General features: G+C 47.1%; 1 protein-coding gene across 1 annotated transcript in view; it reads right to left on the bottom strand.

Annotated features, from left to right (window-relative positions):
* The window catches only part of LOC147669070 (NACHT, LRR and PYD domains-containing protein 1 homolog), a 210,103-nt gene extending 199,008 nt beyond the window's left edge, over positions 1-11,095 (bottom strand). Inside the window, exons 1-2 of the mRNA XM_086948248.1 lie at positions 10,966-11,095; positions 3,452-5,219 (exon numbers count right to left, since the gene is read on the bottom strand). Of these exons, the coding sequence (XP_086804374.1) occupies positions 3,452-5,219; positions 10,966-11,095 (1,898 nt within the window). The remainder of the gene's footprint in view (positions 1-3,451; positions 5,220-10,965) is intronic.
* Between the last annotated feature and the right edge of the window lie 10,885 nt (positions 11,096-21,980).

Here is a 21,980-nt window from a genome sequence, read left to right as displayed (position 1 = left end):
AGCGAAAATGTGCAGAAGATGCAGTTGAATATGCAAATGTTAAAACCAGTGCTCAAAATAGTAAGTGACAATTTTTAAAACGATATTAGGCGCCAGCATCTAAATCATGCCTGCGCTCACTGAGTAGACTGACAAGCTTTTGGATGTAAATAGCGAGCTCCCAGATGAAAAAATAGCTCACACTGACACAGAGTCCCCCCAGCGAACCTCAGGCGCTGCCACCGACCTGAAAGTTCACCGCGAGCCCTGCGCTGCTTGTCTTCTTATGCCCTGCCTCCCCAAAAGCGCTAGACCGCTAACTCTGGCCAGGCTCCAGGAACAACACAGCCCAAGATGGCGCCTCACCCTCCACTCAAACGGCACAATCAGCCGCGGTGGAACGGGGCGAGGGAGGCCACAGAAAGAGCGAAAATGTGCAGAAGATGCAGTTGAATATGCAAATGTTAAAACCAGTGATCAAAATAGTAAGTGACAATTTTTAAAACGATATTAGGCGCCAGCATCTAAATCATGCCTGCGCTCACTGAGTAGACTGACAAGCTTTTGGATGTAAATAGCGAGCTTCCAGATGAAAAAATAGCTCACACTGACACAGAGTCCCCCCAGCGAACCTCAGGCGCTGCCACCGACCTGAAAGTTCAGCGAATAACAAGAATAGCGTGTTAAATCCAGCGAAGATTTTACAGCGCTAAGGAGAGTCTTGCTGATAGGGGAGTGTGGACCCAGTGGTGTCACTAGGGGGGTGCGGGGGGTGCGGACCGCACCGGGTGTCACCCCATCTGGGGTGACACCAATCCAGTTATTAATGCAGGCTGGCTCGCTCTGCAGTGCAGCCTGAGCCTCGGCTCAGCCTCGCCCTCACCTCTGCTGTCAGTGCTACTTTAGTGTGTGCAAGCGCACACCACCACGGTGTGCAGTTTGTGGGTCCCAGGGCCGTCAATCTTTAGCGCTACCAATGACGGCCCTGGGACAGCCCCCGCGCGCTCTGTGCTCTTGCTCTGACTCGTCTTGGCGGTCACGCGCCAGGGAGGAGACGAGACCGATGGCAGCGCAGGGGAGTGCGTGCTACTAGAATAAATAATGAATACCGCATCACGATTCTCGGAAGGAGAAGGACATCTGACCGATGGTGTCGTGACCTACACTGCCCCATGAAACAATGCTATATATACACCCTCGGACACCCCTCCAGTGCTTTCTGGAAGCATCTAACACTGCACGATGATGAAGGCCCTCCTGTTCGCTGTGTTCTGTGCAGCCCTGTGTGTGCACGTGGGTAAGTGAGGGTTGAGGGGGGCTCCCAGGAGCTGCAGCACGTCACACCTGACCTGTTAAATGCAGGCTTTCCCCAGATTCACAAAACGTGCTGCTGCTCAACCGGCACATAGCAATCCAACCTTGTGTTTATTAAAAGCACTGTTGCACTGCCTGCACCTATAATTATGGATTTGTTTTAGATTGCACAGATGCCCATACAGTTGTATAGCAATAATTCTGTATCAGAATGCACTGGTGCAATTTTGGCACCTATGTATCTCGGTAAAAAAACTGCAGAGGCAACGGGGTCTTGACAGTGTTGTTTTTGCACTTTTTTTGTGCAAATTTCGTTTTTCAAATTGGCAGGTTCTGTTAAACTGCACCAGTGTAATTTGTGTGTTATAAATGTTGGTGCAAATGAAATCATTGCCTCCCCAGGTCCTCAGCTCCCCAGAGACATATGTGAGCAAGGCTCAGAGATGGAGCCCCCTAGTGGTAGAGGATACATGCTTGGCGAACACAACTATCAGGTTACATGTCAGGGACTCGTTAAAATGCCCTGTTCTACTTGACAGTGACTATGTATCATGTTTAACCTGTGGCATTTTACCCCAGATATTTTTGTAAGACAACTACATACAATGACACAGTGCTGCACTAGAACCTGTAATACCCTAATATGTTTGTTTCTCCTCAAGAGACCAACATGTCTTTCATCAGTGTGCAAAGTTTTTATCTCACTAGTAAAAGTCTCCCTTCCTTTAAATTTGCGTAGGTCATTACAGGCACTGTCCCCAGTCCTGAAACTTCCACCAATAAATCACTGATTTCAGGGTTGATAGTGTAATTAGCTAAATAGATGTAAAACTATCACACAAAAATCCAGAACTGGAAGCAATGTCCGTAATGTCATGATCTGGAAGGAGGTGATGTCGTTTCTCCACGCAAACAGGCAATATTAGAATTATCGAGTTCTAGTTGGTGCTGAAAATGGGTGTGCCTTTTTCCCACAATTTAACTAAGAATATCTTTTCCTTACGACTTGACATTGTCTGGATGCTGGAGTTTATTCTCCAAATAACATCAAAGGGGTACTAAAGTTTTTATTGTGATTTGACACACCATTCACCAAAGTGTCATTGGCACCTGAAGTGATATCAAACACCCTTGAAATTAATGACCTAACAGTAAGTGAAATATGTGATCTTTTCCCCTCAATATTCCCAGGAAGTGGTGTCACTTGATCTTATAAAAACACAACTTAGATAAATGTACATTGTATGGTCCCGTTATTTGCCATCTGTGTCAACTGGCGGACTCGGAGCGGAGGAGGTCCATGCGGTATGTCGTGAGGGGGTGACATCATGAGTTACCCGCACCGGGTGACACCAACCCTAGTGACGCCACTGTGTGGACCTAACATGGCCTTCCACCTCCCATTAAAAGTATGCCTAAGTCATTTTAAAAGCAGGCGTTACATACTTGAGATAACATCGGTTAGCAGGGTTATTTTTATCCCTTCGTGGGTCTGCTGCACAGCTTGCTAATATCGCAAAGCCGTGTTAGTGAGGCTTTCAATTTTGTTTAGCTAGGGAACGCCTACTTTGCATGTCATTAGCGATATTGATCGCTGGCATGCAAAGTCGCAAGGAAACATGCGCTAACGCTTGTTAGCGTGTCCTAGCAAATAGGGTGATAATAAGATCGCTGCTTTTTCAGCGCTATGTGCCGAAAAAGCGGCGGTTTCAGTTAATAATATGCCCCAGAGTTCTTAGATAAGTTGCTAACTTTGAAACATGTAGCCCTAAGTCCTTACCAAGGCTTTCTACTTGACCAAAGATGTTTGATCCTGAACAACTCAATCCATGTGCCCATACATCAGCTCCCTTACTTGCCAACGTTGAGGGCAATTAGAAATTGTTCAGCTAATAGTATTAGGCTTCACACATACAAAATGCAGACTATTCCGTGAAGCCTGGAGGCGCTAGGGGCACTTTTGGGTAACGTAGCACAACACAAATTCTTTACTTCTGCCTCCTTGACTGAGGCTTTGGACACGGAGGGCGGGACAACAAACAGCAGCGAGATCCCTTAGTCGAGGTTGTGCGCTTAGCTCTGCAGAGATACACATTTTAATTGGTTATAAAAAAATAAGATATAGCATTTTCAGTATTCTGGCGCACAATGTACTTACTTTACATCTTTACAGGTGCGTATAACGTCTTCCAGCTGTTCCAGGCCTGCGTCGCTCAGCTCACACAGTCTTAGATCAATCACTTCGAGTCTCGACTTTTCAAAGCAATACCGCAACGCGCTGATGTCCAGGGAGTTGAGCGGTATGTTAAATACATTGGCTTCCTGGATGTGACGTGAAACATGCTCTGTCACGTAACCATCGTGTAACTCGAACACACAGTGCAAGAAGACGAAGAATTTTATTTTGACAGGTTTTTTATCGATCCAGGCCTGAAACCAGCTTTTCAGAAGCTCCCTCCTGCCTGGGCTGAGAGACGGTGTCTCGGACAGTAGGCCTTGGTCTGCATAGGGCAGCAGGCCCAGGAAAAATCGTATGAAGCTCTGGAACCTTTTCGAGTGATGAGCAGTGATGTTTTCAAGGAGTTGTGTCCGCGTAGGTTTCGAAATGTCTTCGAAAACCCAGGCGTTCAGGGCGGTCTCGAGCTCCGCCTCTTCCCGGATCTCCCCCACACAGTACAGGGCACCAAACATGTCCCTTATGCTGGCGTGTCGATATTCAAACTTCTCTCCACTTCCGTCTACCCTAAAGAAGAACTCGGCAAGATGTTTAAAGAGGGATTTTGTGTGTGAACAACAGTTTATTGCAATGTCTTTTGTATTTATTTCCCGTACTCCGCAAATAAGATTATTGTAAGACGTCTTGCACAGCTGATGGACAGACTTCTGAATGTATTCTGGTACCTGGGAAGCATTATTCAGCAATGACGCGCAGCGCTTGTGATCTATGTGTCCTGTCTCTTTTAAGGTGGCCTTCAGACTGGCCTGCAGAGCAGAGTACATCATTCTGCTGCGTGTGGCCAGAGCTCCCTCAGGCTGGGGACAGGGCCCTCTCTTGAAAATGTGACACAGGGCGCTGCTTAGCAGGGGAACTGACAGCAAACTGCACAGTTTATAGTTACTGATACATTCAGCGACAGCTTTTGTTCGGTCATCACCAGACAGGAATGTCTGACAGTATTCCCGAACCTGATCCTCCGTGAAAGCTTCCAGTATAAATGTGGAGGTGAAACGTTCTCTTATTTTACCCACAGAACCCATCCGAGAAGTGATTAAAACATGTGTGTCTGGGAGAAGCTCCCTGGATATGACTTTTGATATCAGGGTGCTTATATCGAGGGGTGTGTCAATATCACACATGGCACCGGGCGGTGAGCTGACCATCAGTTCTTGATTAAACTCACCCAGGCCGTCTAGAATGATGAGCACTTTGTCTGTGCTGAGCAGCTCAGTGAGCGCTGGAGACAGCTCCGGGCACTCTCTTCCTAAGAGGCTTCTCACACTTACAGGATCCTTCGTGGTATTTAACTCACTGAATGTCATGTAAATGATACATGTGTAGCAGAGATCCCTTTGCCCAGACGCCCACCGTTTCAGAAGCCCTTTCGAGAAGCAACTCTTCCCGATCCCATCCTCTCCTATTATCAGCATCCGCTCCGAAATCAGCTCCAGCGTTTTATCAGTGAACAGATCTTCTGAGTGTACAATAATCTCATTTTCATCAAACGTAAACTCCGTGCGTTCAAGCAGCTTCTCTTTATCCGAACATTCCGGCTTCCTCTCTTTCTCCATCCAGTTAATCAGATTTTTTCCACTCGTGTGAAACCTTCTGCGCAAGTGAACAATGTGTTCATCTCCTCGAGGGCGGGTGGACTTCCAACCAATCGCTTCTGTCTTGTGGACTTTGTTCCTGAAGGATTTAATTGGCCCTGAAAAGGAAAGGAAGCTTTAGAAATATGTTTACATTACTGCATCTGTTAAAAATAACGAACATACAGCTAAAGTTGAGTGACAAGTCTGCTCAGCTAAGCTTTTCGTAACTTACTCTTTCTCAGTACCTTCCAAAATATTACTCTTCAGATCTCTGCTTCACAATATAATAAATGGATTGTTTGAGGGGACAATTACTGACCAGAACAGGTTTAATATTCGAACTCTAATCAACAAACATTATGAAAAGTTCATAAACTGGAAGGGGTCATTTAAAATTCTAACTCACATCCCCCAAAACATTAGAGAAAGTGCTTATATTGTAGGATTGTCTTATCTAGATCAGGACAACATCATTTGTGTGAGATTGCTGATAAAGGTTAGGAGAACTATTGGATCAGATACAAAGGTAAAAAATAGCCCTCAGAATCAGAGGAGTGGAATGGCCTCATAATTATAACAAGCATTTGCAATGCAATAGGTCTCTCCTTTGTAAGAGTTTAAGCTATTGAAATTGTAAATGACAATGCCTTTTATTTATCTGTTTTGATAATTAACATAAATAAAAGGCATTGATATTTACAATGCCAATAACTCAAACTGTTTTAAACGCTAGACCTATTGCATTGCTAGTAAGTGGCAGCCATTGTCCCGGGCTGCTCGGAAAGTGAGGGCATGCATGGCACCCTTAACATTGCAGGAAAGCATGTCGTGCCTGCAGTAGGAGAAACTCATTAAATAAAATAGTGCTTACAGGGTAAGTAAGATGTACCATGTAACAACAGAAGTAAACAGGCCAGTCTCATGGGATTACAAATGATGACAAGGCAGTACAAGGGAGGGACTAACAAGCCTATTAACAAATTAGAAGCTAGCATTTACAAAGTACAATGATACAAGCCAATGAAAAAAATAGGGGGAGAGTGTACGGGGCTTCAGGTCTATACTCAAATACAGCATGCCTTGCAGAGAAGCACATGCTCTGCCCAGGCTCGACCTAAAAATGGCAGTATGTATGTATGTATGTATGTATGTTCTTATATAGCGCTCGACTTACCCTTGGGCATCTCGGCGTCACCTCAGGTCAATCACTGGCATACAGAGATGGCAGTGCTGTGAAATGTAAACAAATCCGGAATTTCATATGGTAATGCTGCTCCACCTGATTCATAATCAAGGCCAAGACATGTAATGTGCTGTAGTAATGAATTGCTGTGTACATGGCCTCACTGTTATGTGATGATCACAAGTCACTTTCCAGCCTCAGGGTATAGTGAAGGTTGTGGGCTCGCAGGAAGGAATGTTCTTTGCTCCCCAACTTCCTGTGCCAATGAAGGGCATCAGGTAGGCCTGCGGTCACACGAGGCTGAGGCGCTTGAAGCCTGTGCCTCATGTGATTTTACTGGTTGGATTTACCAGCCAGTAAAATCGTGGGCAGTGTTTCTGTGGGAACACTGGCCACGCATTGACCACACATTAGAGCAGCCATTGTGGCAGGGTGGTGCTCTAGTGCTCCATCAGTTACGTGCCATATAAATCACACTATGACGCTACCGCGCAGCGGACGCGCGCAGCGGGCGCGCCGACGGCGCGCCAAAGGCAAGCCCGTCTGCGCCCGTCCATGCCCGGCCGGGATCAGGGGCTATAGATTATGGCCAAAACTTAACCAACTCTACTAGGGACCTAAAAACACTAAGAACCCCCATACAACTCTGTCCCTCTTTGGATCTTAATACACATCGCCATATTTCCATCAATGGCATTTCTAGGCCTATATCAGATCATCGTTCTGTGGAACCTAGTTATGATACCCCCGCAATCACTAACCTCAACACTAATTCTCAACTAGATCGTCGTTGTGCATATCTCAACACACAGAATCCAGAGAGTCCGCCTCCTCCCTTCCGCTCCACAGCCACCAAGATCATCTGCGGCGTACCCCAAGGCTCCTCGCTCAACCCAACCCTCTTCAATAACTATATGAGCCTCCTCGCCGCCATTGCAATCACAACCTCAACATCATCTCCTACGCCGACGACACCCAGCTGATACTCTCCCTCACCAAAGTCCCAGCCACCGCCAAAAACAACCTCCAGGAAGGAATGAAAGACGTCGCGGAATGGATGAAGCTCAGTCGTCTGAAACTCAACTCAGACAAGACGGAGGTTCTTATCTTTGGACAATCTCCATCCACCTGGGACGACTACTGGTGCCCACAGCGCTAGGCACCGCACCGACACCCACGGACCACGCTTGCAACCTGGGATTCATCCTGGACTCCTCCCTCACGATGACCAAACAAGTCAACGCCATCTCATCTTCATGCTTCAACACCCTGCGCATGCTCTGAAAAATCTTCCGGTGGATCCCCACTGAAACAAGAAAGACAGTCACCCAGGCCCTCGTCACCAGCCGACTGGACTACACAAACGCCCTGTACGCAGGAACCACAGCCAAACTTCAGAAACGACTTCAGCGCATACAGAACGCCTCCGCACGACTCATCCTCGACATCCCTCGCCGCAGCCACATAACACCCCACCTGAGAAACCTGCACGCACACAAAGCGCTCCACGACATGGGCCCCGAATACCTCAACAACCGCCTCTCGTTCTACACTCCCACCAGCCAGCTCCGCTCCACCAGCCTCGCCCTCGCCATCGTCCCACGGATCTGCAGAACCACAACCGGAGGAAGATCGTTCTCCTACCTGGCCGCCAAGACATGGAACTCCCTCCCCGCACACCTACGACTGACCCAGGACCATCTCACCTTCAGGAAGCACCTCAAGACCAGGCTATTCGAGCAGTAACAGCAACCCCCTCCCTTCAGCGCCTTGAGACCCTCACAGGTGATTAGCGGGCTCTATAAATGTATTGATTGATTGATTGATTGATTGATACACGCTCTTTGGTAAAACACCAACTGGACATCTTCCTGCTGCTTGCCACTGAAAAACCTGATATTCTACTAATCACGGAAACCTGGTTAACCCAAGACTCACTGCCTGCCATTCTAGCAGCACTCCCCTCAGATTACTACATCTTATCAGCCAATCGCCCCTTGGGCAAACTGGGTGGGGGGGTGGCAGCTATTATCCACAAAAAAAACAAGTTTGTGGCTCTATCCCCTCTTGTTCTACCGGAGGTTGAGAACTTAGTCATCAAACTCGACACGGACACTGACTCGCTGGCACTCGTGTTGATCTACCGTCCCCCTCAAGCTATGGCCCCATTCCCGACATCTCTGGGAGAGCAGATGGCCTCCCTAGTGGTGAATTTTGTCAAAGTTCTCCTAATCGGGGACCTGAATTATTGGTTTAACTATGCCGCAGGCGGCCCGCAGGCGGCATAACGCTCGGTGTTCCTTCTGAACCTGAACTTGGTCCAGCACTCCCCCAATCATGAAAAAGGTCATATCCTTGACCAAGTATGGTCACACAACTTATCACTCTCGACTCCGTCCATCACGCCCTGTATGTGGTCTGACCACCATCTAATCCAGTTCACAACCACCATTAATGGGTATATCAAATCTCTGCCCCGGTTTGGAGGGGTAACTAGAAAATGGAAATCGGTAAACACATCGGCCTTCGTCGACACTCTGAAGTCCACCTTACCCACACTCTGTTCGGATGTCGACATTATGGAAGGAACAATTACGGAGTAGTTATCAGCGGCCAGCGACACTCATGCCCCCCCTGTTAAATTCTCCCGCACATGCTGTATGGATGCCCACAAATGGTTTACCTCTGACCTAAAAAAATTTAATCTTGAATTACATCAGAAAGAAAGGAAATGGAGAGCAAAATATACCTTGCAAGAGAAGGAGGAGTTCTCCACAGCCTGTAGGGAATATAAGAAAACTATCCTAAATAGCAAAGCTGCTTATTTCTCCACGAAAATATTAAACTCCCAAAATAAATCAAAGGATATTTTTAAAATAGTGAATGATCTATGCAACAGCGAGAGAACGGCACCCACCCAGACCTCTACCCACGAGCTCTGTAACTCGCTAAATACGTTTTTCATAGACAAAATCTCTGCTATAAAGAAGAGCATCCCTAATCCGCTCAGTCAGGAACCTCCGGACTATATATGTAATTGTTGGACTTGGCCCTTAAGGCAGGTTCACCCCTAATCTTTTGCTTTTAATCTGTGATATGCGTGGATGATTTTCTGGTCTGTGCGCACTTTTTCTCTGTGTCCCAGAGTAAAATGCGTGCATGTAGTTAGGCTGGCCTGCTCTCCCATAGGGATGCATGGGGAATGTCTGTGTCCCTAGTAGTTCCTGATGTGTGGGGAGTGCATGCTCGAATTTGGTATGTGCGAGTTCGTGGGAATGAATGCTTCGCAATGGTGTATGTGGTATGTGTGTGTCATGAGTAGAAATGCCATTTCTAGGACTTATAATGAAGAACAAGGAGGGGTTTGGCCCAGTAGGGAAGAGGGTAGGTAGGGCCCGTTAATACCAAAGAAAAGAGAATTTACCTATGCCTCTATACACATGCTCACAACATTTAATGTAATGAAAGAGTAAACCACACTGTTAGTCGACTCAGACATTGATTTATGTCAGTTATTCGAAAATCATGAATTATTCATACTTTGTGGCAAGAGAAAAATACATAGTCAACTTTACATTGAACACACAAAAAGAGATTTTTGCAAGGGAAAAAGCAAAACAAACAACATATGAATGAGTGTGTGAATTATAGTGAACAAAACAACAACAAGTTCATGACATTGTACATAGTGAATAAATTGTGTCAAAACAGTGAACAACAGTTTTTCAAGAGTTATAATGGGATCAGGGGTACGTCTTACTCAATGCTTGCCCCACTACCTGTAACACTATTAATTATGAATTTTATTTTTGTACAGGACAGGAAATAGAACCCAACATGAATTGGGACATGCCAAGAGATTTGGGCAAAACAATAATGCTGAATGCCAACGCGTTTCGAATGCCGATGTATGAGTCATCGGATTCTCATCAGGGCGTGGAGTGAATCCATTGAAACTGTTGAGGGAAGAAGGGAAAAGGGATATACTTTAAAAACTTGAAATTTTAACTTAAGGAAGCTTTTCCCATATGAATGCACCATCTGATGCAACATACCTTATGCGACCAAAATACTGTGGTCGATTGGGTCTTTTGTTATGTAAAAAACAGTCATCATAAGCCGTGGAAGTCAACCTGCAATGTAGTGACATAGGCGTAGTAAGTAATTGTACAGTGAAGTACACGCAGGCACAGATGCGTGCATGCATTATGAAAAAATTACCTCTGCTTTTAGGAGCAGCCGCTCCGAGATCGAGGCTGTGAAGGCCCAGTTTTCAATTTAATGTCCCCTTAATTGGGATCTGCAAACACAAGGGATTGCATATTAGCGAGGAGATCGTTACATCTGTAGCCCAACCAAATTTATTGCCAAAGGATTTCTTACTTGTGTCCAAAAAGGCTCTTTGCCGTATTCTGTGGAAACAAAACGGAACAGAGCGGGGAACTGATAAATGTCCTATGTTAAAATATCAGGTAAGGCGAAAATTGCCTGTGCGCCGAGTGGCGTCTTACCGTGGATTCGGACCCTCAGGGCGTCGGGTCACCCGTTCGCTAGGACGGATTCGTCTCTTGTTAAAAGCTAATTCCTGAGGGGGAAGCAGAAAGACGAGCGGATTAATGCCCGGTCTTTGCTCAAGAGGAAGTGCTTGTGTGTGCGCTGATTGCCAACGCGGGTCTTACCTCGGTTGTTGAGTAACCGCTCAGTGTTTTTGGATTCTGGAGGGCACAACAGCTCGCCGCCGCGAGTGGGGTGGACTGGGTTGAATGGTTTGGTCACATGGTGCCGTGAACCAACCGGCATGGGGGCCATCTCGCTGAGAATTGTGGGACATGTAGTCCTAGAGAAACGGAAACCGTACATTATATTCTAGTGACTTCACTGAGGACATTAAGTCCATTATTGATGTAATGAAAGAGTAAACCACACTGTTAGTCGACTCAGACATTGATTTATGTCAGTTATTCGAAAATCATGAATTATTCATACTTTGTGGCAAGAGAAAAATACATAGTCAACTTTACATTGAACACACAAAAAGAGATTTTTGCAAGGGAAAAAGCAAAACAAACAACATATGAATGAGTGTGTGAATTATAGTGAACAAAACAACAACAAGTTCATGACATTGTACATAGTGAATAAATTGTGTCAAAACAGTGAACAACAGTTTTTCAAGAGTTATAATGGGATCAGGGGTACGTCTTACTCAATGCTTGCCCCACTACCTGTAACACTATTAATTATGAATTTTATTTTTGTACAGGACAGGAAATAGAACCCAACATGAATTGGGACATGCCAAGAGATTTGGGCAAAACAATAATGCTGAATGCCAACGCGTTTCGAATGCCGATGTATGAGTCATCGGATTCTCATCAGGGCGTGGAGTGAATCCATTGAAACTGTTGAGGGAAGAAGGGAAAAGGGATATACTTTAAAAACTTGAAATTTTAACTTAAGGAAGCTTTTCCCATATGAATGCACCATCTGATGCAACATACCTTATGCGACCAAAATACTGTGGTCGATTGGGTCTTTTGTTATGTAAAAAACAGTCATCATAAGCCGTGGAAGTCAACCTGCAATGTAGTGACATAGGCGTAGTAAGTAATTGTACAGTGAAGTACACGCAGGCACAGATGCGTGCATGCATTATGAAAAAATTACCTCTGCTTTTAGGAGCAGCCGCTCCGAGGTCGAGGCTGTGAAGGCCCAGTTTTCAATTTAATGTCCCCTTAATTGGGATCTGCAAACACAAGGGATTGCATATTAGCGAGGAGATCGTTACATCTGTAGCCCAACCAAATTTATTGCCAAAGGATTTCTTACTTGTGTCCAAAAAGGCTCTTTGCCGTATTTTTTTGGATAGCCCCTTTTGGCCATTTCAGCGCAAAAATTTGTCGCATGATGATCAAAATCCGATATCTCGGTACAGCTTTTAAAGTGAAGAATGGTGTTTCTGTCTGTTGATTTTTTGTGTAGGGTCGTGTTTAGAGTGTTTTCGCGGACCCCTACTGTGATGTCCAAAAAAGTCATCCTGCTTGTGCTCGATTCAATAGAGAAGCTGATGTCTCTGTGCCTGGAGTTAAGCCAATTGTAGAACTAGACCAGTTCTACACAAAAAATCAACAGACAGAAACACCATTCTTCACTTTAAAAGCTCGCACCCACAGTGCCTGAAGGAAAATCTCCCTTTTGGGCAACTGTTACGAATAAGAAGAAATTGTACCGAGATATCGGATTTTGATCATCATGCGACAAATTTTTGCGCTGAAATGGCCAAAAGGGGCTATCCAAAAAAACTCCTTAATCATTCAAAAAAACGAGCAAGATGCACAGCCAGAGAAAACCTCCTGGTGAAAAAAGAAAAAAATGAACAGACTGAGTTGGTGTGTGTCACAACTTATGGACCACACACGAATCAGTTCAAACGTATCATTTTAAACAATTGGCATCTATTGGAAGATTTACCAAGTCCGCTACAAAAGCCCATTTTTGCCATGCGCAAGAATAAAAGCATTGGTCAACAACTGATTCGAGCTGACAGCTATATTCCAAAACCCAAAAGTGATTTGCTCACAAAATGGAATTTAAAACCAGTTAGCGGGCATCACAAGTGTGGCAACTGCATTTCGTGTTCCTCCACCTTGGAAGGTAATACATTTGACCATGACGGGGTCACCTGGAAACATGAGATGTTTACTAATTGCCGTACAAAAAATGTCATCTATGCCGTGGTTTGTCCCTGTGACAAAGTGTACATAGGAAAAACCTGTCAACCTGTCAATTTACGCATCACACAACATCGATACCGCATAAAGAAAAAGGTGTGTACAGCACCCATGGTAGAACACTTCATGAGCCATAACCATGGGGAACTTGACTTTAAATGGACGGTCCTTGCATGGGCGGACCCTAAACAGTATGTACAGGATGTAGAGGCGACACTATTACGCAAAGAGGCCTACCTCATCATGAAATTTAATACTGTCAATAATGGACTTAATGTCCTCAGTGAAGTCACTAGAATATAATGTACGGTTTCCGTTTCTCTAGGACTACATGTCCCACAATTCTCAGCGAGATGGCCCCCATGCCGGTTGGTTCACGGCACCATGTGACCAAACCATTCAACCCAGTCCACCCCACTCGCGGCGGCGAGCTGTTGTGCCCTCCAGAATCCAAACACACTGAGCGGTTACTCAACAACCGAGGTAAGACCCGCGTTGGCAATCAGCGCACACACACGCGCTTCCTCTTGAGCAAAGACCGGGCATTAATCCGCTCGTCTTTCTGCTTCCCCCTCAGGAATTAGCTTTTAACAAGAGACGAATCCGTCCTAGCGAACGGGTGACCCGACGCCCTGAGGGTCCGAATCCACGGTAAGACGCCACTCGGCGCACAAGCAATTTTCGCCTTACCTGATATTTTAACATAGGACATTTATCAGTTCCCCGCTCTGTTCCGTTTTGTTTCCACAGAATACGGCAAAGAGCCTTTTTGGACACAAGTAAGAAATCCTTTGGCAATAAATTTGGTTGGGCTACAGATGTAACGATCTCCTCGCTAATATGCAATCCCTTGTGTTTGCAGATCCCAATTAAGGGGACATTAAATTGAAAACTGGGCCTTCACAGCCTCGACCTCGGAGCGGCTGCTCCTAAAAGCAGAGGTAATTTTTTCATAATGCATGCACGCATCTGTGCCTGCGTGTACTTCACTGTACAATTACTTACTACGCCTATGTCACTACATTGCAGGTTGACTTCCACGGCTTATGATGACTGTTTTTTACATAACAAAAGACCCAATCGACCACAGTATTTTGGTCGCATAAGGTATGTTGCATCAGATGGTGCATTCATATGGGAAAAGCTTCCTTAAGTTAAAATTTCAAGTTTTTAAAGTATATCCCTTTTCCCTTCTTCCCTCAACAGTTTCAATGGATTCACTCCACGCCCTGATGAGAATCCGATGACTCATACATCGGCATTCGAAACGCGTTGGCATTCAGCATTATTGTTTTGCCCAAATCTCTTGGCATGTCCCAATTCATGTTGGGTTCTATTTCCTGTCCTGTACAAAAATAAAATTCATAATTAATAGTGTTACAGGTAGTGGGGCAAGCATTGAGTAAGACGTACCCCTGATCCCATTATAACTCTTGAAAAACTGTTGTTCACTGTTTTGACACAATTTATTCACTATGTACAATGTCATGAACTTGTTGTTGTTTTGTTCACTATAATTCACACACTCATTCATATGTTGTTTGTTTTGCTTTTTCCCTTGCAAAAATCTCTTTTTGTGTGTTCAATGTAAAGTTGACTATGTATTTTTCTCTTGCCACAAAGTATGAATAATTCATGATTTTCGAATAACTGACATAAATCAATGTCTGAGTCGACTAACAGTGTGGTTTACTCTTTCATTACATTAAATGTTGTGAGCATGTGTATAGAGGCATAGGTAAATTCTCTTTTCTTTGGTATTTCTAGGACTTGGAATATTACTGTAAAATATGTCTGCATTGTGATTGTTATGTTATGTTATGTTAAAAAAATTTGTACCGCGCGCGTGCACCGAGACCGTTTCTTGGCGCTCATAACAGACATAACAAACTGAGGCAGGGAGCATTACTCAAAGGCCAACTTAAAAAGGTGAGTTTTCAGGGTTTTTCGGAACAATTCATAGGTAGGGCAGTGACGAAAGGAAACAGGGAGGGAATTCCAAAACGTGGGACCTAGAAAGGTCCCACGTGATTGGCTGGAGCTCGCTGGTGAGCCTGGCTCCAGGAAGGCTGGATGGGTCTGCCCGGTGGTGAGTGTGAGATTAGCATGCATGATGGCTTGGGAGGAGTGCACCTGGTCCCTGATGGGCCTGGACTTTCCCCAGACAATGCTGGCTCCACCCCCTGTAGTGCGACTGATGGCCCTAGCCCTGCCAGTGAATAGAGAGGGTGGTTGAGGTAAACAGAGTACTTCAAAACCAGCTGCGACTGGTTTTCCCCCACCCTGCACCCTGAGACAAAGGGGTTTTTCTGTATGAGAAGGGGCTGTGTCCCCATACAATTTGTCCTGTCTTTGGTTTCCTTCCAGGATCCTGCCAGAGGGGGCTGCTGCTGCTGCAGGGGCCAAGAGGACCGCCACTTGGCTGTCTCCCTGCCTGGAGACCCAGTGTGCTGGCTCTGGCCCTGCCTTGCCCCTCTGCCTGCCTCCAGACCCTGCTGGAGCTTTGCTGTACCTGGAAGCGCTTTTAATTGATTTGTAGCGCTAGGAGCGCTTTCCTTGTGCCCCAGCGCTCAATAGCGCTTTGCTGATATTTCTAGCGCTAGGCGCGCTTTCATTAGTCCCTAAGAGCTTGGGAGCGCTTTGTGTGCAGCCGGTGCCCACCCGGCATCTGCCCGTCTGATTTTGCCGATTTGCGGCATTAGCGAGTGCCCACCTCGCTTTATCTTTTAATTGAAGGCAGGTGCCCACCCGGCATTGCCCCGTACTTGGATGTTATAATTACCACGAGGGAGCCCACTCCTCGGGTACTGAGAGCCCGCCTGCCTGCCTGGTACGAGCCGCCGCGCTGCCCGCGGCGACCCGGAAGTACTTGGCCGACCGGCCCATCGCTGCGCGGCCCCCTCGAGGCCGACCGGAAGTCCCGCCCCCGCCGCAGAGAAGCAGCTGACGCGTCCTGCCCTAGGCTCCCGATCGGAGGGAGAGCCCCGGGACGAGGGAGGAGGAGAGCCGGCAGTGTTCCTGCACCAGCGAGGTACCGGTGAGTGCGGGGACAGGGTCCTTTGTTCTTCGAGCGGGCCCGATTGGCAGAGGGCCGCTCCAACGTGGGTTGCATTGCTTCGTGGGAGCAGAGAGGCTCCTGGGGGGGCAATTTGTTCTTTGGGCCCGAGTGGCTCTCCAGTTGTTCTGGGGTCCCCCGAGAGGGGCCCCCTCCCTGGCCACATTAGCAACGAGCCCTGAGAGGCTCAGGGCACTACCTGTTCTCGAGTCCCCCGTGAGGGACTCCAACGTGGCCACAATATTGAGATTGGAGCCCCGAGGCTCCTGGGGGCCATTTGTTCATTGAGAGCCTGGCGAGGCTCATTGCCCCCAGTTAATCCACGAGCCCAGCGAGGCTCACTGCCCACATCGTATTTAGAGCCCTGAGAGAGGCTCTGGGGCATTTTTGATCATCCTGAGAGTGCTGAAGCTCTACACTTGTGCATTTGCTTTGTAAGCCCCTGAGAGGCTTCTTGCCCACCTTGTTCTTGAGCCCTCCTGGCTCCAACGTTGCTCAGTCCTGTTTAGCAACTGTCCAGCACTTAGTGGACAGTTGCCACGTTTAGGCTTTGTGTTCTGTGCTGCCTGCACAGACCTCCCTGACACTGAGACTCAGGGCATTCCGCCCCTTTCGAGGCCAGTTGGCCTGAGGGACATTTGTGAGTGTTGTGCTTTGTGCACCCCGCGCATTGTAATTTCTTGCTATGTAATTCTTGCGCATGTGTTCTAATCTGCACCTCTGTGGTTATTATCTCATGTGCAATTTTTGACATCCCACTTTAGGTTTATCCACTTTGCTAAATGTGACCTGCATAGAGGATTGTTGATGTTTATCCACTCTGCTAAATGTGACCTGCATAGAGGATTGTTGATGTTTATCCACTCTGCTAAATGTGATCTGCAAAGAGGATTGTTTAGGTTTATCCACTCTGCTAAATGTGACCTCCATAGAGGATTGTTTAGGTTTATCCACTTTGCTAAATGTGACCTGCATAGAGGATTGCTGATGTTTCATTTTATGTTTAGGTTTCCTTCCCTTTGCTAAGAGTGAACTGCTAAGGTGTTGGTATTCCTTCCTTAGGTCCTGATGAGAAGGTCCTAGTTACCTGCATGATTTCCTACAGTGTTTTAGGGTTGCGTAGGAGGTCTTGACTCTGTTCCAGTGATTACTGGATGTGTGTTGCATTTATAATTTTGGTGCTACTCATTCTATGTTTACGACATAATTGTATACCTACCAGTATTATTTTCTAACAAGTGCCTACCCCTGACAGTGGTCCATGTGGCCCTGTCCTGTACATAATTCCCCCTGTAAATTCTGCCCGTGCCCCTGGCACATTATACAGTTTGTGTGTTATCTAATGTGTTTTGTTTATTATAATACAAAGGCTATTTTTTATATATCCTTGTGTGGAGTCTTTCTTTGTGGTGGGCCTTGGGTGTTGTTGCTGGGGTGCGTGCGCAAATACTTAACTCATACCGCCTCCAAGTTTAGCCTAGACTGCTCGCGCCACGTTACCTAGAGGGCGAGTGGGGGTTGCCTTGGTGTGTGACTCCCTTGCCCTGACTTTAGAAATGGCGATCCCTGACTGACCTCGACGCGAATCTTGGCCGGCCAGGGTCCCGTTTCTAACAGTAATAATCACCATACTCTCTAAGCCCTCCCTCCTATTGACCCGAAAACATTTTCGGAGCTTCTGTCTCGGGTCAACTCTGGGTCGCCTAATGACAGCTGCCCACCATATATTCTGAAAGAGGTCTGCTCGACTCTACGTCTGAGCATTCTCCCCTTCCTCAATTAATCTCTCGCACAGGGCAAGGTCCCCTGCACTTTTAAAAATGCAACGGTCGTCCCACTTATAAAAAAACTCGGGGCAGACGCCACGGACCCATCCAATTGCCGACCCATCTCCCTTCTCCCTTTCATGGCCAAAATACTTGAAGCTCACGTGGCTAGATGTCTTTCGAATTTTATCGAACACTCGGTGTTAGACCTGGCATCTTTGGCGTGATTACCCCTATCTTTTTGCCTCTGCCTCCTGTATTTTTTGATGCTGTGCTGGATTCGTTTTTGCTGGTTTAGATGCTTTGGACACTCTGCCACTGCTGATCAGTGCCAGAGTGTAAGTGCTCCCTATGTAAATTGTTATTCTGATTGGATATACATGTTTGGCATATTTGTATCACCATGAAGTCCCTAGTAATGTGCACTGGGTGTGCCAGGGCTGGTGATGACAAATGCTACTAGTGGGCCTGCAGCACTGATTGTGCCACCCACAGGAGTAGCTCTAAAAATGGTGTCTCAGGCCTGCCACTGCAGCGCCTATGGGCAGTTTAGAACTGCCATGTCCTCCTGGTCAGTGTCCCCACTGGCCAGGCTTAACCCTTCCCTTTTCGTGCACATCAGTCACCCCTATGGAAGGCCCAAGGTACCCCCCTGGGCAGGGTGCAGTGTATGTGACAGGTAGAGCATGTACTAGTGCAGGTGACATGCTCTGGTAGTGAATTACAGCCATTTTCCTTTTTCACTATTGTAAGGCTATCTTGCTCCTTAGGTTAACATGGGGGATGCTGGCTACAGTGGTTAACAGCATTTCTTCCCATAGGAACAAGATAGGACATAAGTATCTAGTATCCCTGATTCAGAATTTAATAAATACATCTTTTAGGAAAGGTGGTTTTTAAATCCTGTGTTTGAGAACAGCACTTTTAGAAAGTTGCTGTTCTCTTGTCTGACTCTTCTGTGTGCCTGGGCCTGTTTGTGTATTGACTGTCTGGTTTGTGAGTGACAGGGGCTGGGGAATTCCCCCAGAGGCTGGATGAGTCAGCACTAGGCTGAATGAATGCAATTGCAACCTGAGTGGTGGGAGGAGTTAGCACCTGGGCTGAATAGGGCTGTGCCTGCCTGCCACAATGCTGGCTCCACCTCCTGCTGGGCGGCTGAGGACCCTGCCCCTCACTCTGAAAGGGAAGATGCAGCCAGCAAAACAAAGTGCTCAGGATCCACCCAGAACTGGTTCAGACCGGGCTCAGGGCCCACATGCACAGAGAGAACAAAGACTTTAGGGGTATAAGTATAGAACCCCTGACAACAGAAAATTAGATCATCCTAGAATCAAGAAAGAACCTCTGCCAAGGAGAAAGCTGACTCTGAAGAAGGAAGACTGTCCTGCTGTTGCTCTGCTGGACTGACCTGCTGTTGCTTTGCTGCCAAGGAGAGGAGAAGGACTTTGCTGTGAGCTGTGTCCCCTGTCTTGAAGGAATCTCCAAGGGCCTGAGAAGAGCTGGCTCCCTGTTTTTGAAGTCCCAGGAACAAAAGGACTTCACCCCCAGTCTCCCTGAACTCTGCTGAGAGAGTTCTGTCCTTCTTAGAGTGCTTGATCCAGTTGTGGGGCCTCTAGCAGTTGAACCTGAGCTGGGAAGCTTGAAACTAAGCTGAGAGACTTTTGAAGCTGAAAAGTGTCGCATCGCTCGCTTGCGGAGCGCATCCCCGACAGTGCGAGACGTTTCCCGCCGCTACGAAGGTCGAGAACGGCGCAGCGCCTGACGCCGCTGCTGAAGCCATCGCACCCTTCGTTTGCGGGATGCACCAGACCGGTGCGGGAGACTCGAACATCGCTGCGAGTGTCGTCGCAGAGCCTGTCGTCGCTGGGTGAGATCACCGCACCGCTTGCTTGCGGACCGCATCACGTCGCTGCGAACATCGTCGCAGAACCATCACATCGAGGAGCTGCGAGAGAGAGGATTACCGCTGGACCTCGCATCGTCGCCCCGGAGATCGTCGCAGCCCCTACGAGATCATCGCATCGTGCCTTTGCGAGAACAGACTTCCTACGGAACCTACGCACCGGAATCCACGCAAGCGGCCTTCTTCCCCATACAGACCGGATTCGTCGCAACACGCCCGCTGCTGCAGCGGGGCTGTCGCATCGCCTCCCCAGGGTCTCAGGAGTAACGCATCACTTGTTTTCCACCGCACCAGCTTCCTGCTTGTGGAACTTTGTTGCATCTGAAAGGTACTGTGAGTAAACGTGACGCAACTGTGAACTTTTCACGCATCTGTGGATTATTTGATCGCAACTTAAAGAACTTTGATTACAACCTGAAGAACTCTTTTGAAACCATATTCTTGAACTGTGTATGTTGGATTTTTGTCGTTTTGGTCTTGTGTAGTTTAGAATAAATATCTTTATTTTCCTAAACTGTTGTGGAATCAGTTTGTGGTGTTTTCACTGTGTTACTGTGAGTGTTGGTACAAATACTTTACGCATTGCCTCTGGTTAGCCTAGACTGCTCAGGCCAAGCTCCCTAGAGGGCGAGCAGGGGTTATCTAAGAGGGTTATCTCCTTGCCCTGACTAGAAGCAAGGGTCCCTATTTGGACAGTGGTACCTACCTCTGCCAACTAGAGACCCCCAGTTCTAACATTGGTGGTCAGGCGGTGGGATTTGAACTTGTATTGTACTTGACCCACAGTAATTGGTGTACATCACTAGTGAGTGCAGACCACTACGCCACCGCATACTATTGGTTTTTGAGTTTTTGAATTCTATTTTTGAGTAACTCTTCTAAAGCATCATGTCTCTGAATGGGAAGGCGCCCAGTGAGGAGGCAGATATAGATTTGGAATTCTCGATTGGAGATCTGTACTCCTACCCGGTAAAGCATCTTAGGTACTTCTGCCAGAAGTTTGAGTGCCCCATAAAGAGCGCCTACAGGAAGGAGGAGCTGCAGAGAATCTTGAAGGTCCATTGGGAGGCACAAGAAGGAAATAATGTTGTGGATGTAGAAAGTGCTTTTCAAGGCAAGGATCTGCCAGTGGGCAGAGTAGGCTCAGGAGCTGGCAGCAACCACTCCAGTAGGGGCCTCACCCCAGAAGAGTTACAAGAAAATCAGAGAATGAGAGAATATGACTTGGAAGTCATGAAAATGAAACTGAGGCAATTGGAATTGGAGAAAGAAAGGGCAGCGGAAGACAAGAGAGAGGCTCGTGCCCTAGAGGAAAAGAAATTGCTTTTGGCTCATGAGTTGAGCATGAAGGAACTGGATCTTAAAGCCAAGGAGGTGGATGCCAGTTCAAATGGTGGCAGCGCGCAGCCAGTGCATGGGGGTAAAGTATATATTCCCAAAGACCTGGTACAGAATTACCATAGGAGTGAGGATATTTATGCCTGGTTCACTTCGTATGAGATTGCATTGAAGATGAATGGTGTGCCTGATCAGCATTGTGGGGCGGGCCTGTGGAAACATTTTGAGGCTTCTGGGAGGAGTGCTCTAGAGCCCTTAGAGATGGCAGGCGCCATGACCTACCCCAATATGAAGGAGGCCTTATGTCTCAGGTATGGCCTTACTCCAGAGCAGTACAGACTGCAGTTTAGAAACTCCAAGAAGAAAGAGTCTGAGACTTGGATGGAGTGTGTGAATGGGTACTCGCGTGCACTGGAAGGTTGGATGAAGGGCAGTAAAGTAACTGATTTTAAGGGGTTGTTGCATTTAATCAGTTGGGAGCACTTGAGTAGTCTTTGTGTTCCAGAGCTGCGCCAGCATCTTTTAGACAGCAAGCTGACAGACCCCATTGAGCTTGCTAAGGAGGCGGACCGCTGGACCAGTACCAGGGTCCACAGAGGAATTGGGGGTACCACAGCCAAAGGTGGGCAGGGTCCCCAGCAGAAGAGTGGGGGGGACAAGGGTAACCAAAAGGAGTTCTCACAAGGGCCCCAAAATAGTTCCCAGGAAAAGGATTCCCAACCCCCCAAATCTAAACAGCCATGGCCCTCTAAGGGCAGGTGGGACAACAGAGACAGGAGAAATAGCCAGGGTCCCCCTACCTGCTATCACTGCAATGAGGTGGGCCATATTGCTCCAAAATGTCCCAAGAAGAAGCCCGCACCCACTGGTGCTCCCGCCCCAGCGTTAGCTAGTGTAGCTT

This window comes from Lissotriton vulgaris, unplaced genomic scaffold (assembly GCF_964263255.1).
Source record: "Lissotriton vulgaris unplaced genomic scaffold, aLisVul1.2 SCAFFOLD_1708, whole genome shotgun sequence".
Taxonomy (NCBI): Eukaryota; Metazoa; Chordata; class Amphibia; order Caudata; family Salamandridae; genus Lissotriton; species Lissotriton vulgaris.
Note: the sequence above shows the minus strand (reverse complement) of the source record. Positions and strands in the feature narration are given on the sequence as shown.